Source organism: Macrobrachium nipponense, chromosome 5 (genome assembly GCF_015104395.2).
Source record: "Macrobrachium nipponense isolate FS-2020 chromosome 5, ASM1510439v2, whole genome shotgun sequence".
NCBI lineage: Eukaryota > Metazoa > Arthropoda > Malacostraca > Decapoda > Palaemonidae > Macrobrachium > Macrobrachium nipponense.
The window spans coordinates 137,537,298-137,559,422 of NC_061107.1; the positions used below are offsets into that span (position 1 = coordinate 137,537,298).

The 22,125-nt window shown below is 37.0% G+C and overlaps 1 protein-coding gene and 1 pseudogene across 1 annotated transcript in view; one reads left to right on the plus strand and one right to left on the minus strand.

Annotated features, from left to right (window-relative positions):
* Nucleotides 1–22,125, plus strand: part of LOC135215662 (ras-related protein Rab-35-like) — a 113,955-nt pseudogene that overhangs the window by 33,601 nt on the left and 58,229 nt on the right.
* The window catches only part of LOC135215661 (ras-related protein Rab-35-like), a gene marked incomplete at its 5' end in the record, with an annotated part of 28,856 nt that continues 9,190 nt past the window's right edge, over nucleotides 2,460–22,125 (minus strand). The window contains 4 exon segments of the mRNA XM_064250606.1: nucleotides 2,460–2,678; nucleotides 2,890–3,028; nucleotides 11,742–11,866; nucleotides 19,404–19,528. Of these exon segments, the coding sequence (XP_064106676.1) occupies nucleotides 2,900–3,028; nucleotides 11,742–11,866; nucleotides 19,404–19,528 (379 nt within the window).

The following is a 22,125-nucleotide window of genomic DNA, read 5'->3' on the forward strand; positions in this document are numbered from 1 at the left end:
TATAAGAGCATACACTTTTCTTTTTCTCACAGTAGCCAAGAGAGGCTTGGCCTTCAACCTTTACTAGTCTCTTCGGCATAAATGGAAAAATAAATCCAGACAGTACAAATTTGTACATTTTTTACTTGCTACACAGACATCAAAGTATTTACCATAACCTCAATCATGATAATGATGTTGAACCCTGCTTTAGGTTTTCTTCTGACACATCATATGCAATGTTTCCTACAAGTAAATATGTATAGCTAATCTTCTAACGTTACTTATGGGTTTATACATAAGGCTTGGCATATAATTAAAATTTTTCTATCTTTATGCATACAAATGTTAACTTCTTGAAAATATCAGTCTTAATTCTCACCAAAAATAACTATAGCAAATTAAAATGTATACCTAAAAAATTACACTTTATGTCAAACGTGCCCTTCAAGTAAGCTCTTTTCATTACTTGAGATAAAAATTCAAAGCAGCAGTAATCACACACACAATACTTGAAAGACGTTTGTATGAATAAGAAGTCCACTGACTTCCACTTCACACTTCACAATGACTAAACATAAGAGGTTAATGCTCTCATGTACAAAAACCAGACACTGTCAATTAGCAAAAGAAACTGGCATTTTGAAATCTTTTTGTTTAGGAAATGCTTTTGTAGTTTGTCTCAACAATTGCTACTTGGAATGTACAAATATTTCATTTACTAATGTCAGGACATGAGCAGTTTGAATATTTCTCCAAAACCGTGAGACATCATGCAACATATGTATATACAATTGGTTTACTTTTCACTTACAAGGGCAAACTCATAAAACACTATATGCATTTCAAGCATTATATGGCCCTTACTGCTATAACAATGTAGGATAACAAATTTTTCATGCCTTTAACATTAAGTATTGTGGCTGCCATTTCAAATAAAAAGACAGTATATAACATAAAACCACAATTTATTCAGAAACACATTTTCTTGTTGTTAAGCACATAAATTTACCTTAGATATTGTTAGTAAATCATATAAACCAACACTATACATTAACCAGATAGAAGAGCATGCAACACTGAAATTGGAACATCCAAGGCTATTAGAAATAAACACTACATATTAAAACTGATGAGATCAAAAAAAAAAGTGAGAAAACAAATATTGTACAGAAATGTTACCTAAATCCACAAAGAATGTATAAAAAAGAATACAGGATTTACAAGGAATGTCATTTCTAGAGAGAGAGAAGGAGAGAGAGGAGTGAGCCCAAAAGATACTGAATATGCACAGATTTATCTAAGAACTATTGTCTAGAAATCAATGAATTGAACTATATTAAATGAAGAAGCAAGTCATATGAAGTGATGACAAATATACATCAAAATGATGAACATTGTTCTATGTACACAAATCATACAAAAAGAAAAAAACAACCTCCAACAGAGATACACATCATGCAAACTATTATTCTATAAATACTGAATTATAAGCACACTATAATCTGAGGAGTATCTCATAAACTCCTTTCTTGTGTTGTGCATAGGCAGTCCATTTTATCAAAATATTTCTTCTATTGCCCTTTTATACAGGTTCTACCTTTAGTTCTGATGCACATCTGTCAGCTTCAACTGGAGGCCCCAGCTACAAAAAAATCCATTCACTGGATCACCTTCTAAAGTTTGAACAAATGAGTGAAGTGTATGAAACAGACTGCACTACTATGACAATGATCAAATTCCACATACTGTACAGTCCTCCAAGTGCTTCTGACCTAAGTGCATCTGTCTAAAGATGAAGAGTATTTAAACATCTTGAAGCCCTGTGAAACTGCTTCTTTGTATTGAACATCAGAGAAAAATATCAATCTTCCTTAACATACGGCAAAGATTCAATGGCTAGTGCCTTCAAGCTGATAAGTTACATATGATGAAGATGCAAGAAATTGATAACTTGTGCTTTCCTTATAGTTGTGCTAGATGTTTGGGAGGCATCAAATGTAAAAGGTCATGGCTCCAACTTCTTTGCCGTGGCATACATCATAAAATAGACATTAAAGATTTGTACAACATTGTCCAGTGATTGTTTCTCTTTAAAAAAATTTTCAAGGAAAAAAAAGAAAAAACAAGCAAAAATAAAAAGGCTTGATTACCTATAATTCAATGTTGAAACTTACAGCCTACAGGAAGCATCCATTTTTTTCAGTACAGTAATGATAACATTACACATACAATGGGAAAAGCTAGAAATTCATTAAATGTGCATCTGACAGTAAAATATCAATCTATGAGTATAAAAAACTAACATTACATTATTACAGTATATCACAAATTAGCATATGACTGAATAGAAGATAGACAAACATTCATTTCACATGAATATATATATGTGTACTAGTCTAAAAACTTAATAGCTTAACAATACAGACTCTTGCATAAAATTTTCTATAATAGGTTTCTGATAATAAATTAAATCTGAATAAAAGATGAAAAATTTAATCAGTCTTTCATATAGTTTTACATAATCTTGTACACAAAGTCACTCACACAAAAATACACTTCCATGCGCACATTATGTGAAGTATAAAATACCTCTCAAAAGATAAAGCATTCATACATTAAATTAGGAGAAAAATCTAATCACTCTTGCGATTGTGATGCCACACGCACCACCACCCTTGGTTCCGATGAAATGAACACTGAAAAGAAATTTTAGCAATATATGATATTTTACATTTAATGAAAGTAGTCCGTTTAAACCATATTATAATCACAAAGGCCTTTATTTAAAAATAAAGCCCTATGTAAACAATGAACAGCGATGTATGCCACAGCTATTATGAATTTCCTAATTCTGCTCTATTCCTGGAGTATAATAAAAACGTTTCAACAACTGTACAGCATACTTACTGTATGAGTGCTAGCAGCATTTCTGCTTCCCTTTGCTCTTTTTAGTACTATGGAGTCGTACAGGGTCATTTGATGCATTCTGTCTGTCTTTCTGTTCCTTCTTAGCTTGCAGTACCATCCTAGTCATTACTGTGAACATCTGAAAAAATATAACTTGCCATAATATTCCACATATATAATTAACCTGCCTCATGAGCTAATGGAACTATTATAAAAGAAATCAGTTACTAATTAAATAAGTTTAACCAGACTGAGCTAATAGTAATTATTAGTGTCAGCTGTTTTCAGAAGAAAATCCTAATTTATCGGAATATGGCTATGATATTAATAAATGGAAAATGAGATATAACATCCATAACTTTGGCCAAAAACATCAAATAGCAGCCTCTTCACTTTTAAATTAAAAATTTCAAGTACTAGCAGCAACTAACATAGTTGTTCTTTATACATGAATGGAATTTATATGGTAAAGGACCTTGTTCAGACCTTCACATAAATGAAGTATGTATAAAAATCTGGAATACAGATTTTCAAATTTTAATTACACAGAAAGATATCCGCTCAGACAAATTTCATAAATTCCAAGATAGCTGTCTGAGTGCTGACACATCAAACTGTCATATTGTGATGGTAATTGCTTCCTAGCAAAGAAAGATAAAGGAAAGGAGAATGCATTTTCGAGAAGTTCGGCAGCAAGGAGGCATTAGCGCAGTGTGTTGGAGGTACCTGTTATCATGATGGTTCTAGAATCGGCAGGAGTGTTGTGGATCTTGTCGGGACGTGAGAAACGCCGCGATTTCTGATGCAATACCTCATCTAGATTCATCTAAGAAATTCTAGAAATCTCGCGAGTCTGTGACGCTCGCCGTAGGCTCCGCCCCCAGAGTGCCGTATAAATACGACGAACGAACTATAGCACAGTGATAAGACCAATGTTAATGTATGGGTTGGAAACATGGGCTCTAAGAAGAAAAGAGGGAGCAAGGCTTGAGAGAACAGAGATCAGAATGCTGAGGTGGATTATGAGATTATCGCTGCTTGAGATAGGAAAATGATGAAATAAGAAGAATGGCAAGCTTAGTAAAGATTACAGAGGCGATAAGAGTTACGATTCAGGTGGTATGGGCACGTGTTGAGAATGGATGACGAGGAGGGAGTGAAGAGGGCTTCCCCCACCAGAACATTAAAGTGTTTCCTCTTCTTCGCCATCAAAGAAGTTACATTGTAATTCTTAAGTTCTCAGAAAAACTTACGCCTTAAAATCATTCTCAGCTCTAAGGCAAAAAGATTGGATAGCATTCCATGGGGCGAATCTAGTTTCCCTAAGATTTAATCGTCAGCAATCTTTTTGAGTTTTGCACGTAATTTTAGCTAAAAACTCTGCCCTAAGTGATTCAGTAGAAAGAATTCTATACTCAGGCGATTGGGAGTGGTGCAAGTAGCATCACCTCTGTAGCAACAGTCTTACTTTCAATGTTTAATCCAAACAGTATTTGCATATAAAGGGCACCTCGGTTCATGAACTTAATTCGCCCAAGGACGGTGTTCATGACTCGAAAAATTCATAACCTGAATCAACTTTCCCCATTTAAAATATTGTAAAAAGAAATAATTTGTCCATACCTCAGAAACACTATTTTCTTTCCATTTTTTTATGGTTTTCTGGCACAAAGTTATGCTTTACTTCACTGCATCCAATAACATTGAATTAGGTACTTCCATATTACTAATGTATTATAAAATACAAAGTGCAATCAATGTTTTGGTTTGGAAATCTGTATTGAACACAAATCAGAGCAATTTTCTTGCTTCTAGATACTAGTATTGATACTGGACAAGGTTATTTTACGTTATACGAAGTGTTTTCAAGTCGAAATATCACTTGAATATGTATTGTGAACGAAATTTGCACTCGGAACATGTTTATTGAGTAAAAATCCACAGATTAACGTTTTCGATGGTTTTTTCCAACGTTGAATTTTTTCATCAGTAAATACTATGAGCTTTACATATATCTCTTTATCAGAGTGAAAACAGTAAAATGTGTTCTTTCATGCCAAATAGTTTGACTAAAACATGTTTCTCTCAAATTTTGTTTATAGTCAAATTAAATGGTAGTACTATACAAAAGTTTGTGGGAGTTTTATCTATGTTGCCAATGCACGATAATAGTCGTTGGCACAGCCTCAGCTACAACTTGCAGCTTAAATTTAGCAGTATATGCCTGTAACAATCTTTTCTCCATAACAAATAATGATATAGTAATGTAAAAAATATACGTCCTATTCTACTTAACATCATTTGTAACATACTACGTATAGTCATTTTTTAATATTGTACGATGTTGAAATGCAAGCAAATTGCTGTTTGTTATCGGATTTGGTTGGTTGTTCATAGCAAAATAAGCCGTTTCTAGCTGTATGCGTATACACAACAAGAAATACAACATTCCTTTTTCAATATACTATTCATTCAGTAAGAGTAAATAATTAACATTAAAAAGACCAATAAAAGATTTTAAAAAGGGTTTGGTACTTCCAATGAACCCTTTCTGGGGATGTTTGTGTGTTCATGGCTTGAAGCATGGTTTGCGAACCAGAAAATTTTTTTGAACATTTGGTTCGTAATCCAATTTGTTCGTGAGCCAAGATACACTGTACTGTATACTATTATAAATAGTAATTGGCCAAGAATACTACTATGAGTAACACCAGTGATTATATTCATGAATTCCAGTTAAATTGTCTGAATCCATAGTTCCAAACAAATTATTCTACTTAATGTATCTAAATACATGTTACTACACTACATTCATATTTACTATTATTTTAAAGTGTATTAAGGAAAAATAATAGTAACGAAGTACAGTAAAACCTCAGCCCTCAACACTAATCCATTCCATAAGAAGTGTTGAGATGCATTTCGGTCAAAATCTGAATAAATTTTTTCCCTAAGAAAAAACTGAAAATGGATTAATCCATTCCTGACCACCACTTATTACCCTAACCTTGCCTTTTTATACAAAACATTACACTTAAATTATGAAGTCCTTTTTTTATTTTTAAATGCATACTATATAAAAAAAAACTGGTCTAAGTCCAATACAGCCATATCACCGATGGCTGACCAACCGCCACAGCCTAGGCTAGGTAGAGCATGTACTGTAATGGGTAGGCACAAAACTTGTTGCTGATAATAAAATATTTAAAGAAAAACCTACTATTACAGTATAATAATAATAAAGAATTAAAAATAAGACACTAAGTCAGTCACACAAATGCCTCTTTCATGCTTTTCAATAATCTCCTCCATAAGTTCAATTCTGGTTCTTGCCATTTTCCTTTTCTGCTTGTCTGCAATGGCTGTTTTGGGACCCATGACTGAATCAAAATACAGTACAGAAAGCCACAAAAATTAAGGAAAATATTCCTCTACAAGCGTGTACTTGCACAAAACAATAGGAAGAGAGTGAGCTGACTTTAAAAAACACAATGCCACCAACAGCGCAAAAACTAACGGCGACTGACTGAAGCTATTTAGTTTACAAAAATCATATGGTTCATCAGGTCAGATTATGGTTTTTTGTTCAAGCTCTGATGCAAAAATTACTCCAAAATTTTCATATAATAAAAATACAATTATGTTAAATTCTATATGGCTGAGGCCCAGGGTTCTACTGTGCTAAAAAATAAACCTCACAGTAACAACAGATCCTTTTTACCTTTTTACCAAACATAATTTGTTTATTTGTTAAAGGATCCTTTTTACATTTTTACCCCCCCCCCCAAAAATAATGTTGGGTTTATTATGATGTACTATGTTACATAATCAGTGGTCTAGCTTAATTTCAAACTGTTTAACAGCACTTTTGATAAAATTTTGTCAACTGGGTGGCCAAGTGCGTAAAGAACATAAGATTACAAGGGTCTTTTTCAGCCAATAATTAAACTTAATTTTCTCATTTTTTGCTCAGAAAGGATTCTATGAGTTGTCTATGAGTTGAACATCTGCGGAAAGTTTAGTCAATACAACCCAGCTAATTAAATTTGTTTGAAGCTTTATAAGATTTCAAATTAATATTACTCATTGAAATTCACTTCCAAGTTAATAGTCTAAAAAGGCCATATTTTTTATTGGTAACTGATTATGGTTTTTTGTTCAAGCTCTGATGCAAAATTTACTCAAAATTTCATATAAAAATACAATTATGTTAAATTCTAATATGGCTGAAGCCCAGGGTTCTACTGTGCTAAAAAATAAACCTCACAGTAACAACAGATCCTTTTTACCTTTTTACCAAACATAATTTGTTTATTTGTTACAGATCCTTTTTACCTTTTTACCAAACATAATTTGTTTATATGTATGTACTATGTTACATAATCAGTGGTCTAGCTTAATTTCAAACTGTTTAACAGCACTTTTGATAAAATTTTGTCAACTGGGTGGCCAAGTGCGTAAAGAACATAAGATTACAAGGGTCTTTTTCAGCCAATAATTAAACTTAATTTTCTCATTTTTTGCTCAGAAAGGATTCTATGAGTTGTCTATGAGTTGAACATCTGCGGAAAGTTTAGTCAATACAACCCAGCTAATAAATTTGTTTGAAGCTTTATAAGATTTCAAATTAATATTACTCATTGAAATTCACTTCCAAGTTAATAGTCTAAAAAGGCCATATTTTTTATTGGTAACTGGTCATCGGCACCATAAGCACCCTTAAGGAATGCCGTAAGAACCCTCATGGCGCTGATAACCGGAACTTGTCCCGTTAGGCGCCCTGAATCACCAATTCATGGCACTTAGACAACGCCATAAACCGGATTGCCGATAACTGGGGACTGCCTGTATGATATTTTTATAATAAAATGAATGTTTTTATAAAATATACTTACCAAACAATTAATTAGCTAACAGTCAGCCTCGCACAGCATAATACATTTTAAAAATTCATGTGCAAGTGACTGTTGCAATGCAGGGGTGACAGGTCCACCTAATACCGCAACAGGAACTTGCAAGTGAACAGACGTCTACAGCATCATTCTTTTCTATTGCCGCTCAGTCCATGAAATTCAGAGGGGAGGAGGGTGGGCTCTGATTTAGTAATTACTTGGATAAGTATATTTATAAAACTTCAATTTATTATAAAAATATAATTTTAATTAAAGTAACTTACCAAGTACTACAGTATTACCTTGAACTTACGCGAGGTTAGGTTCCAGACCCCTTGGGCAAGGAGAAGTTTCGCGTAAGTTTTGCATAGTCTCTAAAAATGCTAATAAATGCTTACTTCTAGAGTTTGAACACTAAATAGGACCCTTATCATACTCCCGAAATATCAAGCTAACTTTTAAATGAAATTAAAGTTACTGTAATTTCATTTCAATGTTAGCTGAATACATTACCCTTGAAAAAGGAAATAAATGTGATAAGTAGTGTGTGAAGATTACATACATACAACATAGTTCTCTCTGCTTTCCCCTTCCAACCAAACATAGTTCTCTCTTCTTTCCCCCTTCCGACCAACCAATCTAGTATTTTTAGAAGTTGTGTAATTCCCTTCTAAAGTAAGCTAAATACATTACCCTTAAAAAAAAAAAAACACACCTTTGCAGGGTTTCTCCAGGATTAAAAAATGTTGTGTTTGCGTTCATGTGTCTGTGAAATACTTGCCTTATGATAATTAGTTAGGAATTGGATAGATGCAGTGTCTGATATGAAGGAACGTGCAGTGTTAGAATATCATGTGGATTCAGTGGCCCAGATGATGAACTTTGCATCAACAGCTGAGAATCCAATCAGCAAAGGAAAAAATCCAGAAAAAACAGAGAAATTCTAGCTTCTATAATAGGCTGTGTTGAATTCTGTGGACATCGAGGACTGGCTTTGAGAGCTCACAGAGATGATGGCCAATCAGTCGATGAAAGTAAACGGAACTTGGGAAACTTCAAAGCTCTGCTAGCCTTGACTAGCAAGGCAGACAGTGTCTTGTCTGAACACTTCAAGACGTGCACTGAATGCAATGTACATATATATAACTGCACAAAATTATTTGCTAGACTGCATTAGACAGTACATACAGGCTGAAATTTTAAAGGAAATCAAATCTCAGAATGCAGGACCTTACTTTGGGATCATGGCTGATGCATTAAGGGATGTATCCAACTGGGAACAACTTTGAATAGCCCTGCAATATATAAGAGATGGGAAACTTGTGAAAAAACTGTTCACCTATGCAGTGTGAGACCTTAACTGGTGATGCTATAGCTGATCAAATCATTCATGAGATCACCCAGGCAGGACTTGACCGACAAATATGTCCGCTCACAGACGTGATGGAGCAGGTAAATGGCGGGGGACCTAAAGCTCAGTATTATCACTGTTCATCACATGACTTAAATTTAATTATAGTATCTATGGCTTGTAATGTCCACCAAATTACAAACATGGTAAGTCTCTTGGTGTATTTTTCATGTATTCCCCAAAGAGGTAGAGGCAGCTTGAAGCATGTGTTACACATGTATTTCCAATGGCATCAACATATCAAAGATCACAATTAGACCTAGTTCTGGAATACTCTACATACATTCTGACCAATGAAGCAAAAGACTGGGGAGGTAAAGCTGTGACTGAGGTAAATGGGCTGTACTCTATACTTACAAGATCTTCATTCATACAGCAGTTCAATCATGGAGATTTGTATTCTCACTCACAAAACCACTAGCCAGGACGCTTCTGAAAACCGAAATAGATCTAATTAATGCCTATCAGAATATTCCCTTTAGTCCCAAGAGGAATAGCAGCAGATCAGATCAAAGGTTTTGATGATGAGTATAAATCTACCTTCATACAATGCAAAAAAAATGGCAGATGAAGCTAGTACTGAAATTATTACACCTTGTCAGTGCAAAAGACAAACAATGAGGGGCAACATCTCGGACAACCACCCTGAAGAATACTTCAAAAGAAATGTGTTCATTCCCTTTCTAGACAATGCCATAACAGATCGGATAGACTGTTTTGGGGATGTCACCAAGGCTTCTGTGAAAGCAATATTACTTTTGCCATAGTTCTTGGAAAAACTGCAAGATGATGAGTGTAGAGGAAGTTATGCAATGCTTCGGAGATGCCTTTTCATTTAATGTGAGCTGAGAATATGGGAGACACGGTGGTGGGTCAATCATGAAAGTAAACCAGACAGTCTTGCCACCACAATCAACAACCCTGAATGTAGCAATTTAATGTTCTCTAACTTTACCACAGTATTCAGCATTTTGCTTGTAACTGCTGAAACAAGTGCAACAGTTGAACATTAAAACTCAACACTTAAATTTGTAAAGAATCCCTATCGTAATTCCATGAGCCAAGACATTAGTTCTTTGGTATTTTTACACACACAGATATTTGACTATGAAAAATTGATTGATATGTATGCACTGGTAAATCCCAGAAGAATGCTTTTTTCTGAATCCAAGCCAGTAAATTACCAAACTCACTTATCCTGTCTAATTATAGTACTTTTTACTTATTTCTGACAGAAAAGAAAACAAAAGTTGTTTTTTTCCCCCATTTCTTAAATATAATTGTAGACAAGTATAATGATGAACTATTGGTGCATACCAACGATCCACGGGCCCTGCTGTAAATTATTTTTATCATAATAATCTGTATTTAGTCATGAACACAATAAGAAAAAATATGGTAATTAGTGAATAAACAGTGTTGCTATAATATAAAAAAAAAGTGAATTAGTGATCATTTTAAACATTTTATGACTTCGATACTATGTGATACAACGGCTAATATTATGTATAACAGTACAGGGTTAACTTGATAAGTTGTCAAACGTTCTGAAAGACATATTTTTATTTGTATTAAATATTTTATAGGCATATTGTTGTCTACAATAATAATAATATTTTAAAATTTACATTAATGTCAATACTTTAAAAATGAGTTAATCCTTGTTTTAACACTTTAGGATGCGTATACACTTAGTAGTAACAGTTGTAAAAGGGTAATTAACTGAGGTTTGGGGTATATTTTTGTTTGAAATTTTATTAAATTGTTTTAGTATGATAATTTAAGGTATATTATTATTTGAACAATAAAATTAAGCAGTGAAATGTTAAAATTTTAGCAGTTATGAGCCTTTCAAGAGGGAATTTTTGCATTTCTGCAGACGGTTCTGGAACTTATTCCCCCGTAAAAGTGGGGAGCACTGTAATCGTATCTAGTAAACGATTGCACTCACCACTACTTGAGGCAAGTGGCCTGCACTCCGGTCCGCACCACCATGCGAACTGGAGACTAGGAGCTAAAGTTGTGGAACGTTCAGGATTACGAGACGCCAAGAAAATACCTTTGTAAGGCAGGGCCATGCAAACCTTCTCTGTAACATTCCAAAGTGCTATTGGGGCCGCATTGTATACCTACTCTGAGCACTACCTGCAAATTTTGAATTTAGGCTGCCATGTGTGGAAAACTACAGCTATGTAATTACTTGGTCAGTCACTTATACAAAAAAGATCCTTATACAAACAGAAAATAACAACATGAACCCATGCAAAATAACTACACTGTACTGTAATCTGTACAGGATGTGTCTACAACAATGTATTTTCTACAATTACATACCTATATTTTCCTTCTAAAACACATAATCGCTTTTCTAACAGGAACAGTTAATGTTCCCAAATATCCACTCATTAAACTTCTATTATTAAACTACGATTATATGATAGTGGACCAATCACAATAGAATACCATTCTTTCTCATACAGAGGCAGCTAAAAGGATCAGTGTCAACAAGGAATTTGAAATACAACCACCAGAATAAAATTCTTACTCACCTCTTCAACATTAATATTATCCTTTGCACTAGTTTCAAAGAGACTGATGTTCATCTGATCAGCAAATCTTTTAGCATCCTCATACAATACCACTTTCCTATCAGGACAGTCATTTTTGTTGCCAACTGAAATGTATGCAGAAAACATTATTATAGTACTTGATAAACTGAAAATTACTAAATGGAAAATTACAAAAAAGCAGTACAACAGTCTTCCAACAAGCAGTTCTTTTACCATATATATAAAAAGCAGAATTATCAGCAAAGTACTATTATAGCGTTTATTGCAAGACAGCCGAGTCACATTTCTAAACACTTACGGTGGCCCAAAGGATTAATCTTCAAATGAAGGGTGAATATTGGAGCAAGAAAAAGTCAAAGTTTGACAGCTACACAAAAACAGACAAAAGGGCAGTTGAAAAAAAGGCAAAGAGCAGTGCAGGTTGGATCAGAAGTAATACTACACAAATAAATAAAATAAACCAACCATTTCACAGACAACTGTTAAGATATGGAGACAACTAAATCTCACCTCTTCCTGGAAACTGGAAAGTTATGTGTAGCCTCTTCACATAGTACCTTTTCAAGTGGCTAAAATTGACACTAAAATTTTCAGACTCAATCACCTGATAGTTCTAAATCATCTGAATAAGCATCATCATGACTGTCCCTGGTCAATAATTGAATATAATTTTCATTATACATACATTAATACGACCACTGAGTACTATTTCTTCACCTCATTACAACTGCTCTTTAGTTTTCATTCATCATATAGATATAATTTATATTCATTCAAAGTACTATATCTACCTATAAATATACACACAACTACATAATGTGTAACCAGCATTCACTGCTTCCACTCTACTAAAATTATATTTTTATAATAAAATGAAGTTTTATAAATATACTTACCTAGTAATTACTTGGCAAACGATTAGCCTCGCATGGCATCCTTAAATTTAAAAAATTTGCGCAAAAGTGACTGTTGCAAGCAATGCGTGGGTGATTGGTCCCACCCACCTCAGCGGGAACTCGCGAGTGACATCAGCCGATAGCGTCATTCTAATTTATATTATCAAGTCTATGAAAATCAGAGGGGAGGAGGGCAGGCTTGAGTCAGTAATTACTAGGTAAGTATATTTATAAAACTTAATTTTATTATAAAATATAAATTTTATACAAGTAACTTACCAAGTAATTACTTAGCTGAATCCCACGTTGCAAGGGGGGAGGGATGAATGGACTAAACTAACCCAACGTAAAAGGAACGTTATTATTGAACTCAAGTGCTTGTTGCTTGGTTACCTGGTAAGAGAGCTACAGCGGGAGACGTTGCCTCTGGTGGTGTCCATCTTAACCTGTGGTGGTGTGGCAGTGAGCTGGGATTCGTCTCTACATCGGTGTAAGTCTTGAAGCAGGAGATCTGTCTGAATGCTGACAAGACCCAGGATAAAAGGCATGCCCTTGTCCTGGGCGCAGTACCAAAATAACCAAACCAGAGAATCATCCTGTCACCCCACGAGTGTTATGCCAACTCGACTAAGAGACAATAACCAACTGACCGACTGGTTGTTCCTCCAGGTACCAGGTACCCCCCCCCCCCCCCCCCCCCCCCCCTGCGCTCCCTCAATAAATTGACATTCCTTGACACAAGGAAAAGATTGGAGATAGTTTATGTGGTGGCCGGACAGTTGCGTACCTGGATAATTGCGTACCATGACTTTTTTCAAAGATTATTACCCTACATATAAAAAAGCAAAGGTAGTAATCACACCTAATATTAAAGGGTTATACGAAATAGATTTGTTGGAATTGCAAATTTATTCATTTAGGTTTTAAAAAAAGATATTACAAATTTAACAAATAGTAATAACAATTAAAGGTTAAAAAAAATTAAATTTCAGTTTAAATAATAATTCAAAATATATGAATACTGTGAGCTATCCTCTTCAAAAACTTGATTTGTCTTCAGGAGAATATTTATCCAATAATGCCCAGATCCTCTCTGCAGTTTTGTTTTTTGCCGTGCAAGAATTCCTCGTTGAAAGTCGCTTTTTTTCTTTAACGCAATGGCTCCTCCTTTTTCAATGTTTCAATTAACTTCCAAATAGAGGGGTGTTGACAGGATAAAGAATATTGCAAGGCATTATGCAATCCCTCTAAACTATTATTAGATCTAGGCAACTGGTTAATAACTCTTTCTCGAACATTCCATGATGGTATAGCAAAAACTGGTTCCATTCTTATTCCTCTTAGTTGGCCAATATAAGTCATCTCAAAATACGTGATAAATTCTGATGGTAAATCAGTATCATCAGATAAGTCAATGAAACCTTCAACGACATCACTTAAAAGGAAGAAATGACAATGCAGAAAAACATCTGATTTTTAAATTGAATGCTTCATCTTCTTTGTATCATTGTCTGAATCCTAGGTCACAGATTTTTTTAAAAATAGACTTAGATAAATGAAAGAGACTTGAACTTATTGATGCTTCTGGAAACTTTTCAATAAAACCTTTCTGAGCTCCAATCTCAAAGTCAGTTAATAAGATTTTGGATTAAGTTGTGGTTTAAGTTGCAATAAATATGTGAAAAGACAAATATATATTTCCTTTGTCTTTCCCGGGAGGAGGGCAAAAACTCTGGGAATACTAAAGTATCCTCTTGCGTATGGGTACAATATAGTTGAAAAAATATTGATGGACTGACTTTAAAAGTGCCATCTGCTGCTCAGTTAGGAGAATTTGCTGAATCTTCTAAGCCGTTATCAGTTGCAAAGATCAGTATTCTGTTCTTGTCATCTATGCCAGAATAAAGCACAGGAACTTTTCCCCAGATGCGAGAAAACAGTAGGATTCCGGAATCTCAATATTATTTATTTGCCGTGGGATTGGGGGTGCATTATGTGCTCTTTGTCTCCATGGACGTATATTTCTTCCCATTGATGAAAAACATGGCAGTTTTGAAATGGAATACTCATCTTCTTTAGCAACCGTTTCTCCAATAAGACTTCTTGATGTTTCATATGTTGACACTGAAGATGTTTTCAAATGGGACATAGCTTCTTGTGCTCTGACTTCTGCAGCTGAGGAGCCATGACAATGCTCATTGTGGCGTGCCGTAACTGCATCGTTCACTGTATGAATTCTTGCTTTACAAGATTGCACTACACACCTCCAGTATTTTTTTGTTTCATCAGTTTTTCTTATGATAGTGGTAGCTGTAATTTTCCTTGTCTACAAATATTTTTCCACCAGTGTTAGATTTCCAGAACTTAGCCATTATTTCCGAAATAAGAAATAATGTATGAAAACCTAACTCCAATAGATGCTTGTGGTACACACCGCTGGGGAGAACTGGAATTGCTTTTTTTAATGGTAACTATTGTTCAGCTTGTTTACCAAGCAACTCTTGTGTTTAATTCATAGTAACAACCCTTTTGCTTTAGGAAAGATAGTTATTATTATTATTATTATTCATGGTAACTATCTTTCAGCTTGTTTAGAATGGAGGTAAGGTGTAATTGAGAGAGAGAGAGAGAGAGAGAGAGAGAGAGAGAGAGAGAGAGAGAGAGAGAGAGAGAGAGAGAGAGAGAGAGAGAGAGAGAGAGAGAGAGAAAATAAGGTAACACCAAAATAATACTGGAGGTACGCAAATGTCCCGGACACAAATGTCTGGTACGCAAATGTCATAAAACCAGTTCATGTCCCTCTTATACTTCCTCAACCAACACCATGCCAGCCACTGCCAACAGGCCAAGGGTACTGCAATTTTCAAAGACTGTTTCTACGTCTTTCGAATAATGTAACGCAAATATCGACTTACACCTCCAAAAGGTTGATTGAAGTATCGCAGAGAGAGACAAGTTACAATTAAAGGCGAGAGAAGTGGCCACAGCTCTGACCTCATGTGTTCTCACTTTCAGCAATGGAAGCAATTCCTCCTGTAACCAGGAATGCGCTTCGATAATTAAGTCTCTGAAAAAGAACGAGAGACCGTTCTTGGAAAGCAGACGGGAGGGATTCTTGACCGAACACCAGAGGTTACTTGAGAATCCCCTGATCATCTCTGTTTTCTCCAGGTAACACCTCAGTGCTCTGACCGGCCAGAGAGCTCTTTCTTCTTCGTCCGACCCCGGGATACCAGTTAAACTCCTTATATAAAGAGACTGGGGCCATGTCTTATTAGGATCCTCATTCTTACCTAAGAAGCCTAATGTGAAAGAGCAGACCGCGTCACCTTGCGAGAATCCGAACTCTTTATCAATAGCATGTAGCTAACTCACATGTTTAGCAGTAGCTAACACCCTAATACAAAGCGTCTTTCGTAAAAGATCTTCAAGAGGATGGGGGGGGGGGGGGGGGGGGGGGGGGGGGGGGGGGGGGGGGGGGGGGGGGGGGGGGGTGGGGGGGGGCGTGAGGGGTTGGCAAACAGAGGGCCCATAAGCAACTTCATACCTACGTCCAGGTTGCAGAAAAACCAAAGTAAAGGCTGCTTCTGCTTGGACCGGTGTCGATAGATTTCAACAGGTCATGAACATCTTGATTGGTAAAGAGGTCCAGATTATGATGCTTAAACACTGACGCAAGCATGGCTCGATAACCTTTTTAAGCCTTTAATAGGGGAAGATGAAAGATTCTTGGAGGTTCTTAAATACATAGGAAAATCGGCGATCTTAGTACAGATGTCTCAGAAGACGAGATGTGATGTCTGGAGCACCATCTACGGAAGGCTGCCCATTCTGACTGGTAGACGTTACTAGTTGACTGACATCTGCATCTTGCAATAGCTTCTGCAGCTGCTCTTGAAAATTCCTTTGCTCTGACGAGTTTTCCAAGTCTGAATCCTGTCAGAGCAATCGTGGACAACCCTTGATGGTACCTTCTGAAGCGCAAGTTGTCCGAGTAGCCAAAACAGTCCTTGAAAGTAGTCCAACCAGCAGATGGCAGAAGGTCCCGAAAACATTACTTTTGGGGTGGGCCAGAAACCAGGGGGTTCCAGGCATGGAGACGTTGTTGTGAGATATGAACTTGTTCAGAACTTTCCTGACTAGGCTGAAGGGAAGGAAAACGTAAAGATCCAGTAATCAGCAGCACGTCCACCACCCATGCTCTAGGGTCCGAAGCTGGGAAAACAGAGGAAGGCAGTTGTTCCTTGATGTTGCAAACAAGTCTACAAGTGGTCTGCCCCAAATCTCCACAGGTCGGAGCATATTCTGTTGTCCAGAGACCACTAGGTGGGAAGCACTTGCTTCTGTCTGCTCAGCTCGTCTGCCCGGACAATTAACTCCCCTGAATGAAGCGGGTGATAAAGGCGTTATTTAAAAAGCTTGAAGTTGATGGGCCCACAGGAGAAGTTCTTGTGGCATCTGACAAAGACGGGAAAGGAGTGGGATGCCCCATGTATCTTGATATAGGACAAGGCTATGGTGTTGTCTGCATGCACAACCACTGTCTTGTTGCACACGAATGAGAAAGAAATGATGTAGGCCTAATGAATGGCGTTCAAGTCCTTGACGTTGATGTGGAGCTTCGTCTCCTCTAGGGACCAGGTCCCCAAAGCTTCCTGAGATCCTAGAGGGGCTCCCCAGCCCAGATCCGAAGCATCCAAGTAAAAGTCCAGGTTGGGTTTTGGGGGAAGAAGGGATCTCCCCTGTGAATATCTTCTTTCTGGTAGCTACCATCGTAGATCGGTTTTCATATCTTGCGTGATAGGAAAAATCGTCGAGACCGGTTGAGTCTTCATGTCCCAGTTGGCTTTGAGGAATGAAGGTCTTGATGGAAAAAAGCATTCCTAGCAAACTCATCCACTGAAGAGCTGAGCACAACAGGAGAGGAGGGAACTTGGAGATTGACTGAATGCAACCTGCAATTCTCTTTGAGGACAGAAAAGCCTTGGAAGTCCGAGAGTTGAGAATCATAGAATCATCCCCAAATAAAGAATCTCACGAGACGGACCCAACTGGGACTTCTGAAGATTTAGCAGGATTCCCAATTCATGAGAGATGAAGTGTTGTTTGAAGGTCCTTCGTGCACTGTTCTTTCGATGGCGAGTGAAGAAACCAGTCGTCTAAATACAGACAGATGTTGATGCCTTTCAGGTGAAGCCATTTGGCAAGAGAAGAGAGAACTTGAGAGAATATTTGCGGTGCCATGGAAAGACCAAAACATAGGGACCAAAACTGGAAGACCTTCCCTTGGAAGATGAATCTTGGAAGCTTTCTTGACACTGGATGAACTGGAATACGTTAATAAACGTCCTGCATGTCTAAGGTGATCATCCAATTGCCTGGATGAATGGATGACTGACTGACTGGCTCATTTCCATCATAAACTTGGTCTTTACCACGAAGCGATTGAGAGCTCTTACGTCTAGTACTAGTCTCCAGCCCCGATGTCTTGGGGAATACAAAGAGGCGATTGTAATGGACTTCTATCACTTCTTCTATGGCCTACTTCTGAAGAAGGGATGACACTTCCTTCGCAAGGGCCAAGTGCTTTTCAGATCCTCTTGAGTATACGCCGTCAATGCAATAGGCAATGAGACTAAAGGAGGGGTCTCTGAGAAAGGGATACAGTAGCCTCTCCCAGGAATTTGTTTTTGCAACTTTGTCACTACTCACTTTCTCCTACCTTATCCTATTGAGGACCCTAAGGGACGCTACCAAATCTGAAACGGAACCTAAAACTAGGTTAAATTTTGCATCAAACTTGTTATTAATCCTCGACTCGAGACAGGCAATGGCATCAGGTTTGGAAGCATGGGAGCCGACCACTGGAGTAGGAGGAGGAAGAGGAGGGCGGCTGATAAGAGAAAGATTATTCCCAGGAGTAGAAGGAAGAGGCAACCCAGAGTCTGTCAGAGGCCTAGGAGAAGAGTCCCTACTAATAGAGGCCCTACTCTCGGCTCTAGCGGCCTTCCTCATACCAACTTCCTTACAACTCATCACATGTGGGGCGGCTCTCTTGGCACAAACCTGACCTCTGCATTTGGTGCATCTCGTGTGTGCATCATAGCATAACTTGGTCAGTCTAGTCTTGCAGCCTTCGCTGCAATAGCAAAGAGAGGAAGAACTAGAATCAGACATACAAACTAACTAAGAGAACAAAACTAATGAGGTAAAGTTAACCAAAATAATACAACAGCACAGAAAGAAAATCTGCTAAAGTGAGTACATCACCGACTTCAGGCAACTAGAAAGCGGCAAACATGAATATAGGAAGCATAAGACGAAGTCTTGTTGGCTCCGTGGCATGAAGAAGAAGATGCTTTCGGCTACTGTCGCTTGCGGCTTCCTGCTTTTTTTTTTTTGTGGTGGGGGTGGGACCTGTCACCTGCACATTGCAACTGCACTTGCACGCAAATTTTCAAAATTTTAGGATGCTGTGCAAGGCTAATTGTTAGCTAAGTAATTACTTGGTAAGTTACTTTTATAAAATTATCAATTTTAAAAATAGTAACATGCTAGATGAGATTAAGTTACTCTGTAAATGAACAAACTTTTTGGGCCAGCAGTAAGATAATTCAGATTTCTAGCCTGGTGCTCTGGTTAAATTATTTAACAGTAACCTGCAGCCAAGCAAAGTGAACACCAATATCTTAAATTAAAAAAGGAATATTTTCAAAATTTCTAAGGAAAAGATGAAAAAACTTGCCTAATATTCTGTTGACTACTTCACAATTCTGTTCTATTTCATGAAGCCATCGTTTCACATTCGCAAAACTTTCGCCATTCGTAACATCGTATACAACAATTACACCATGTGTGCCTCGATAATACCTGCAAAAATTAAAATAAAAAACAAATTAAAGCCAAATTACATCTGGTACAAGATGAACTGCTAATGTACTAAAGAGGATGAGTTAGAAAAACAGTATGTACAACAAATTATGTTGTGTTGCAATTTTTACAGACATGCAAACCTGAAGCCTTTTAATGAATATGAATATGTACTAGTATATCTTTCAGTGAAAGTTGGTAACAAGCAAATGTATCAGTTAGGGTAGGGTTACCACCCATTCACTTGACTGCATTATTCCTAGATCTGCTGACTTGAACTTTTTTCATCATAATCCCACCTCTAACCAACACTGCATTTGTTCCTATTTTCTTCAGCAACAGGAAAAAATGCAGGGTTGGTTAGAAGTGGGATTATGATATGGTTCAAGTCTGCATATGTAAGAAAAATGCAAATCACCTTGAATTTGTGTTCTGTTTCTGTGAAGATACAAACCTCATTTCTCAGGGTAGAGGGTACCATCCAAAGAAAATGACTGGTATTGCTCCTGCTGTCTGGAAATGTCAGTATCCTGGCTATGTATATAAGCAAAAAAAAAAAAAAAATGTGACTCCTGTAAGCACTTGTTCAGCCTGGAATATGTGAGGATAGGGCCCTTTGCCAGAGTTTGGCGCTGTACTACTGTGATGTAGCTTTGCTCTTGGAAATGTTGAAAACCAGGATTCTTGTGTGCAACAAGATCAGCTCAGTATAGGTAGCAATATTATTCTGATACAAACCCAAGATACCAATGCCCTATACCCACCCCTGATGATGAAAGGGAGATGCAGGGAGTCACACATACTGACTACTAACAAGTTCAGAGACAAGACGTTCTGTTGTCTAACTCCTTGCACCTAGCATGACCAACATGTACACAGCTGTGCGCCACTGGACAAAAGAAATGAAGAGAAGGCAAATGAACCAGTCACCATTTATTCAACTGACCTTTTGCCATTGTACACCTTAGGTGAGGCGCTATTCTATCCAAGTGTAGCTCAGGCAGCTACACAACATGTTGAGCAGCCAGCATAGGTCCAAGGGAGAAAATATCATGGAGTTGTGAGTGACATCCAAGGTGAAAAGAGGTAAACAGACTGATAGTGCTAAGCACTTGCTCTTAATACTGTATGTGCAGTTTTTCTTGAATGTCAGCCCCGTTTCCCTTGCTTGATAACTTGCGCCAGCCAGTCGTAACAAATTGCCATCGACATAGATATTATCGCAAGATTTCCCAAGGGCACAACAGCATCCATCTAGTTGTGACCATCAGCTATAGAGTCTTGGAGGGAGAGAATTGAAATATTCTCAAATCCCTCAGCAAGAACTGATCATGGCTTTTTGGCACAAATTCAGATATGAACAAGAAAGACAGCTGATAACTTCCTTTACGATTCACAAAGAATCATGTATATTTTTTTAATCTTTTGGTAAAATGATGCTACAAATTGAACAACTTACATCATGCAACACACTTAATGAAAAAATAAACATTTGTGAATCATCGAAGCTAGCAAATATTTTCTAGAATTCTTCTTCTGTTATTATGTCACTATATGTTTCATTATAGCTGTTGGTATCTCCATTAGTTAAAGACAAATTACAGATTAGAAATAAATGGTTATTATACTGTTAGGTAGTTTCAGAGGTTGAAGAGCGATAATAAAAATGCATGATCACTATACCGTGCACTAGTTAAAAGTGGTTGCGGCAATCTTTCAGTATTCGCTAATGTTGACAAAACGATCGTAAACAAAAGAAGGTCGGGAGTTTTTTTTTTTTTATTGTTCTTTATAGTTACTTAACAATTATTTGAAATGTGTATATCCTGATTATTTATACATTTTATAGGCATATTCTAAGCTTTTAACTTCTTAGTTTTAGATGTCAGATTCTTAGATAAGGCGACAATAGCAACTGTTAACACAACCTAGGCTCACTGCCAGAATCAAAACATTATACTACGGGGTATATACTAAAATTCTAATATATAGTACAGTAAAAATGGGGTTGAACATTACATGCAGTCAAATATATTCCTTCTGGTGGATCAGCATCGCAACCCTGGAACATGCATTGTAAACCTGAAAATAATGTCTGAGGAATATACTTGAAAAGTGTCGTAATCTTGGAACATTGTAAGCCGAAACTGTTGCAAACTGAGGACTGCCTGTATATGTCTCAGACTCCAGACTAAACAATATTATTAATTTTTAATTTCCCAACTACCATCCTCCTTTTGATCTGAGAAATACAGGCAGTCCCCACTTGCTGGCGGCATCAGTTAATGGTGATCCGGTTTCATGGCGCTTGTCTAGTGATGTCGTTAACTGGATTTTTGCCACTGACCTACAGTTAGAGGTGCTTGGCCAGAAACAGAACCCTGCCATTACCCAGGGACTGCTTGTACAGCTTTCACAATAGAGTGGCAAGATTCATTAAGACAACTACAGGAAAAGAGGCTAGAGGTAAACCAGGAGCTCTATTGTACATTTACAGACCTAGAGAAAGCATACAACAGAATCCAAGAGAAGTGATGTTCTAGTGTTTAAGGAAAGAAAAGTCCCAGGAAAGTTGGTTAGGCTGGTCAAGATGATAC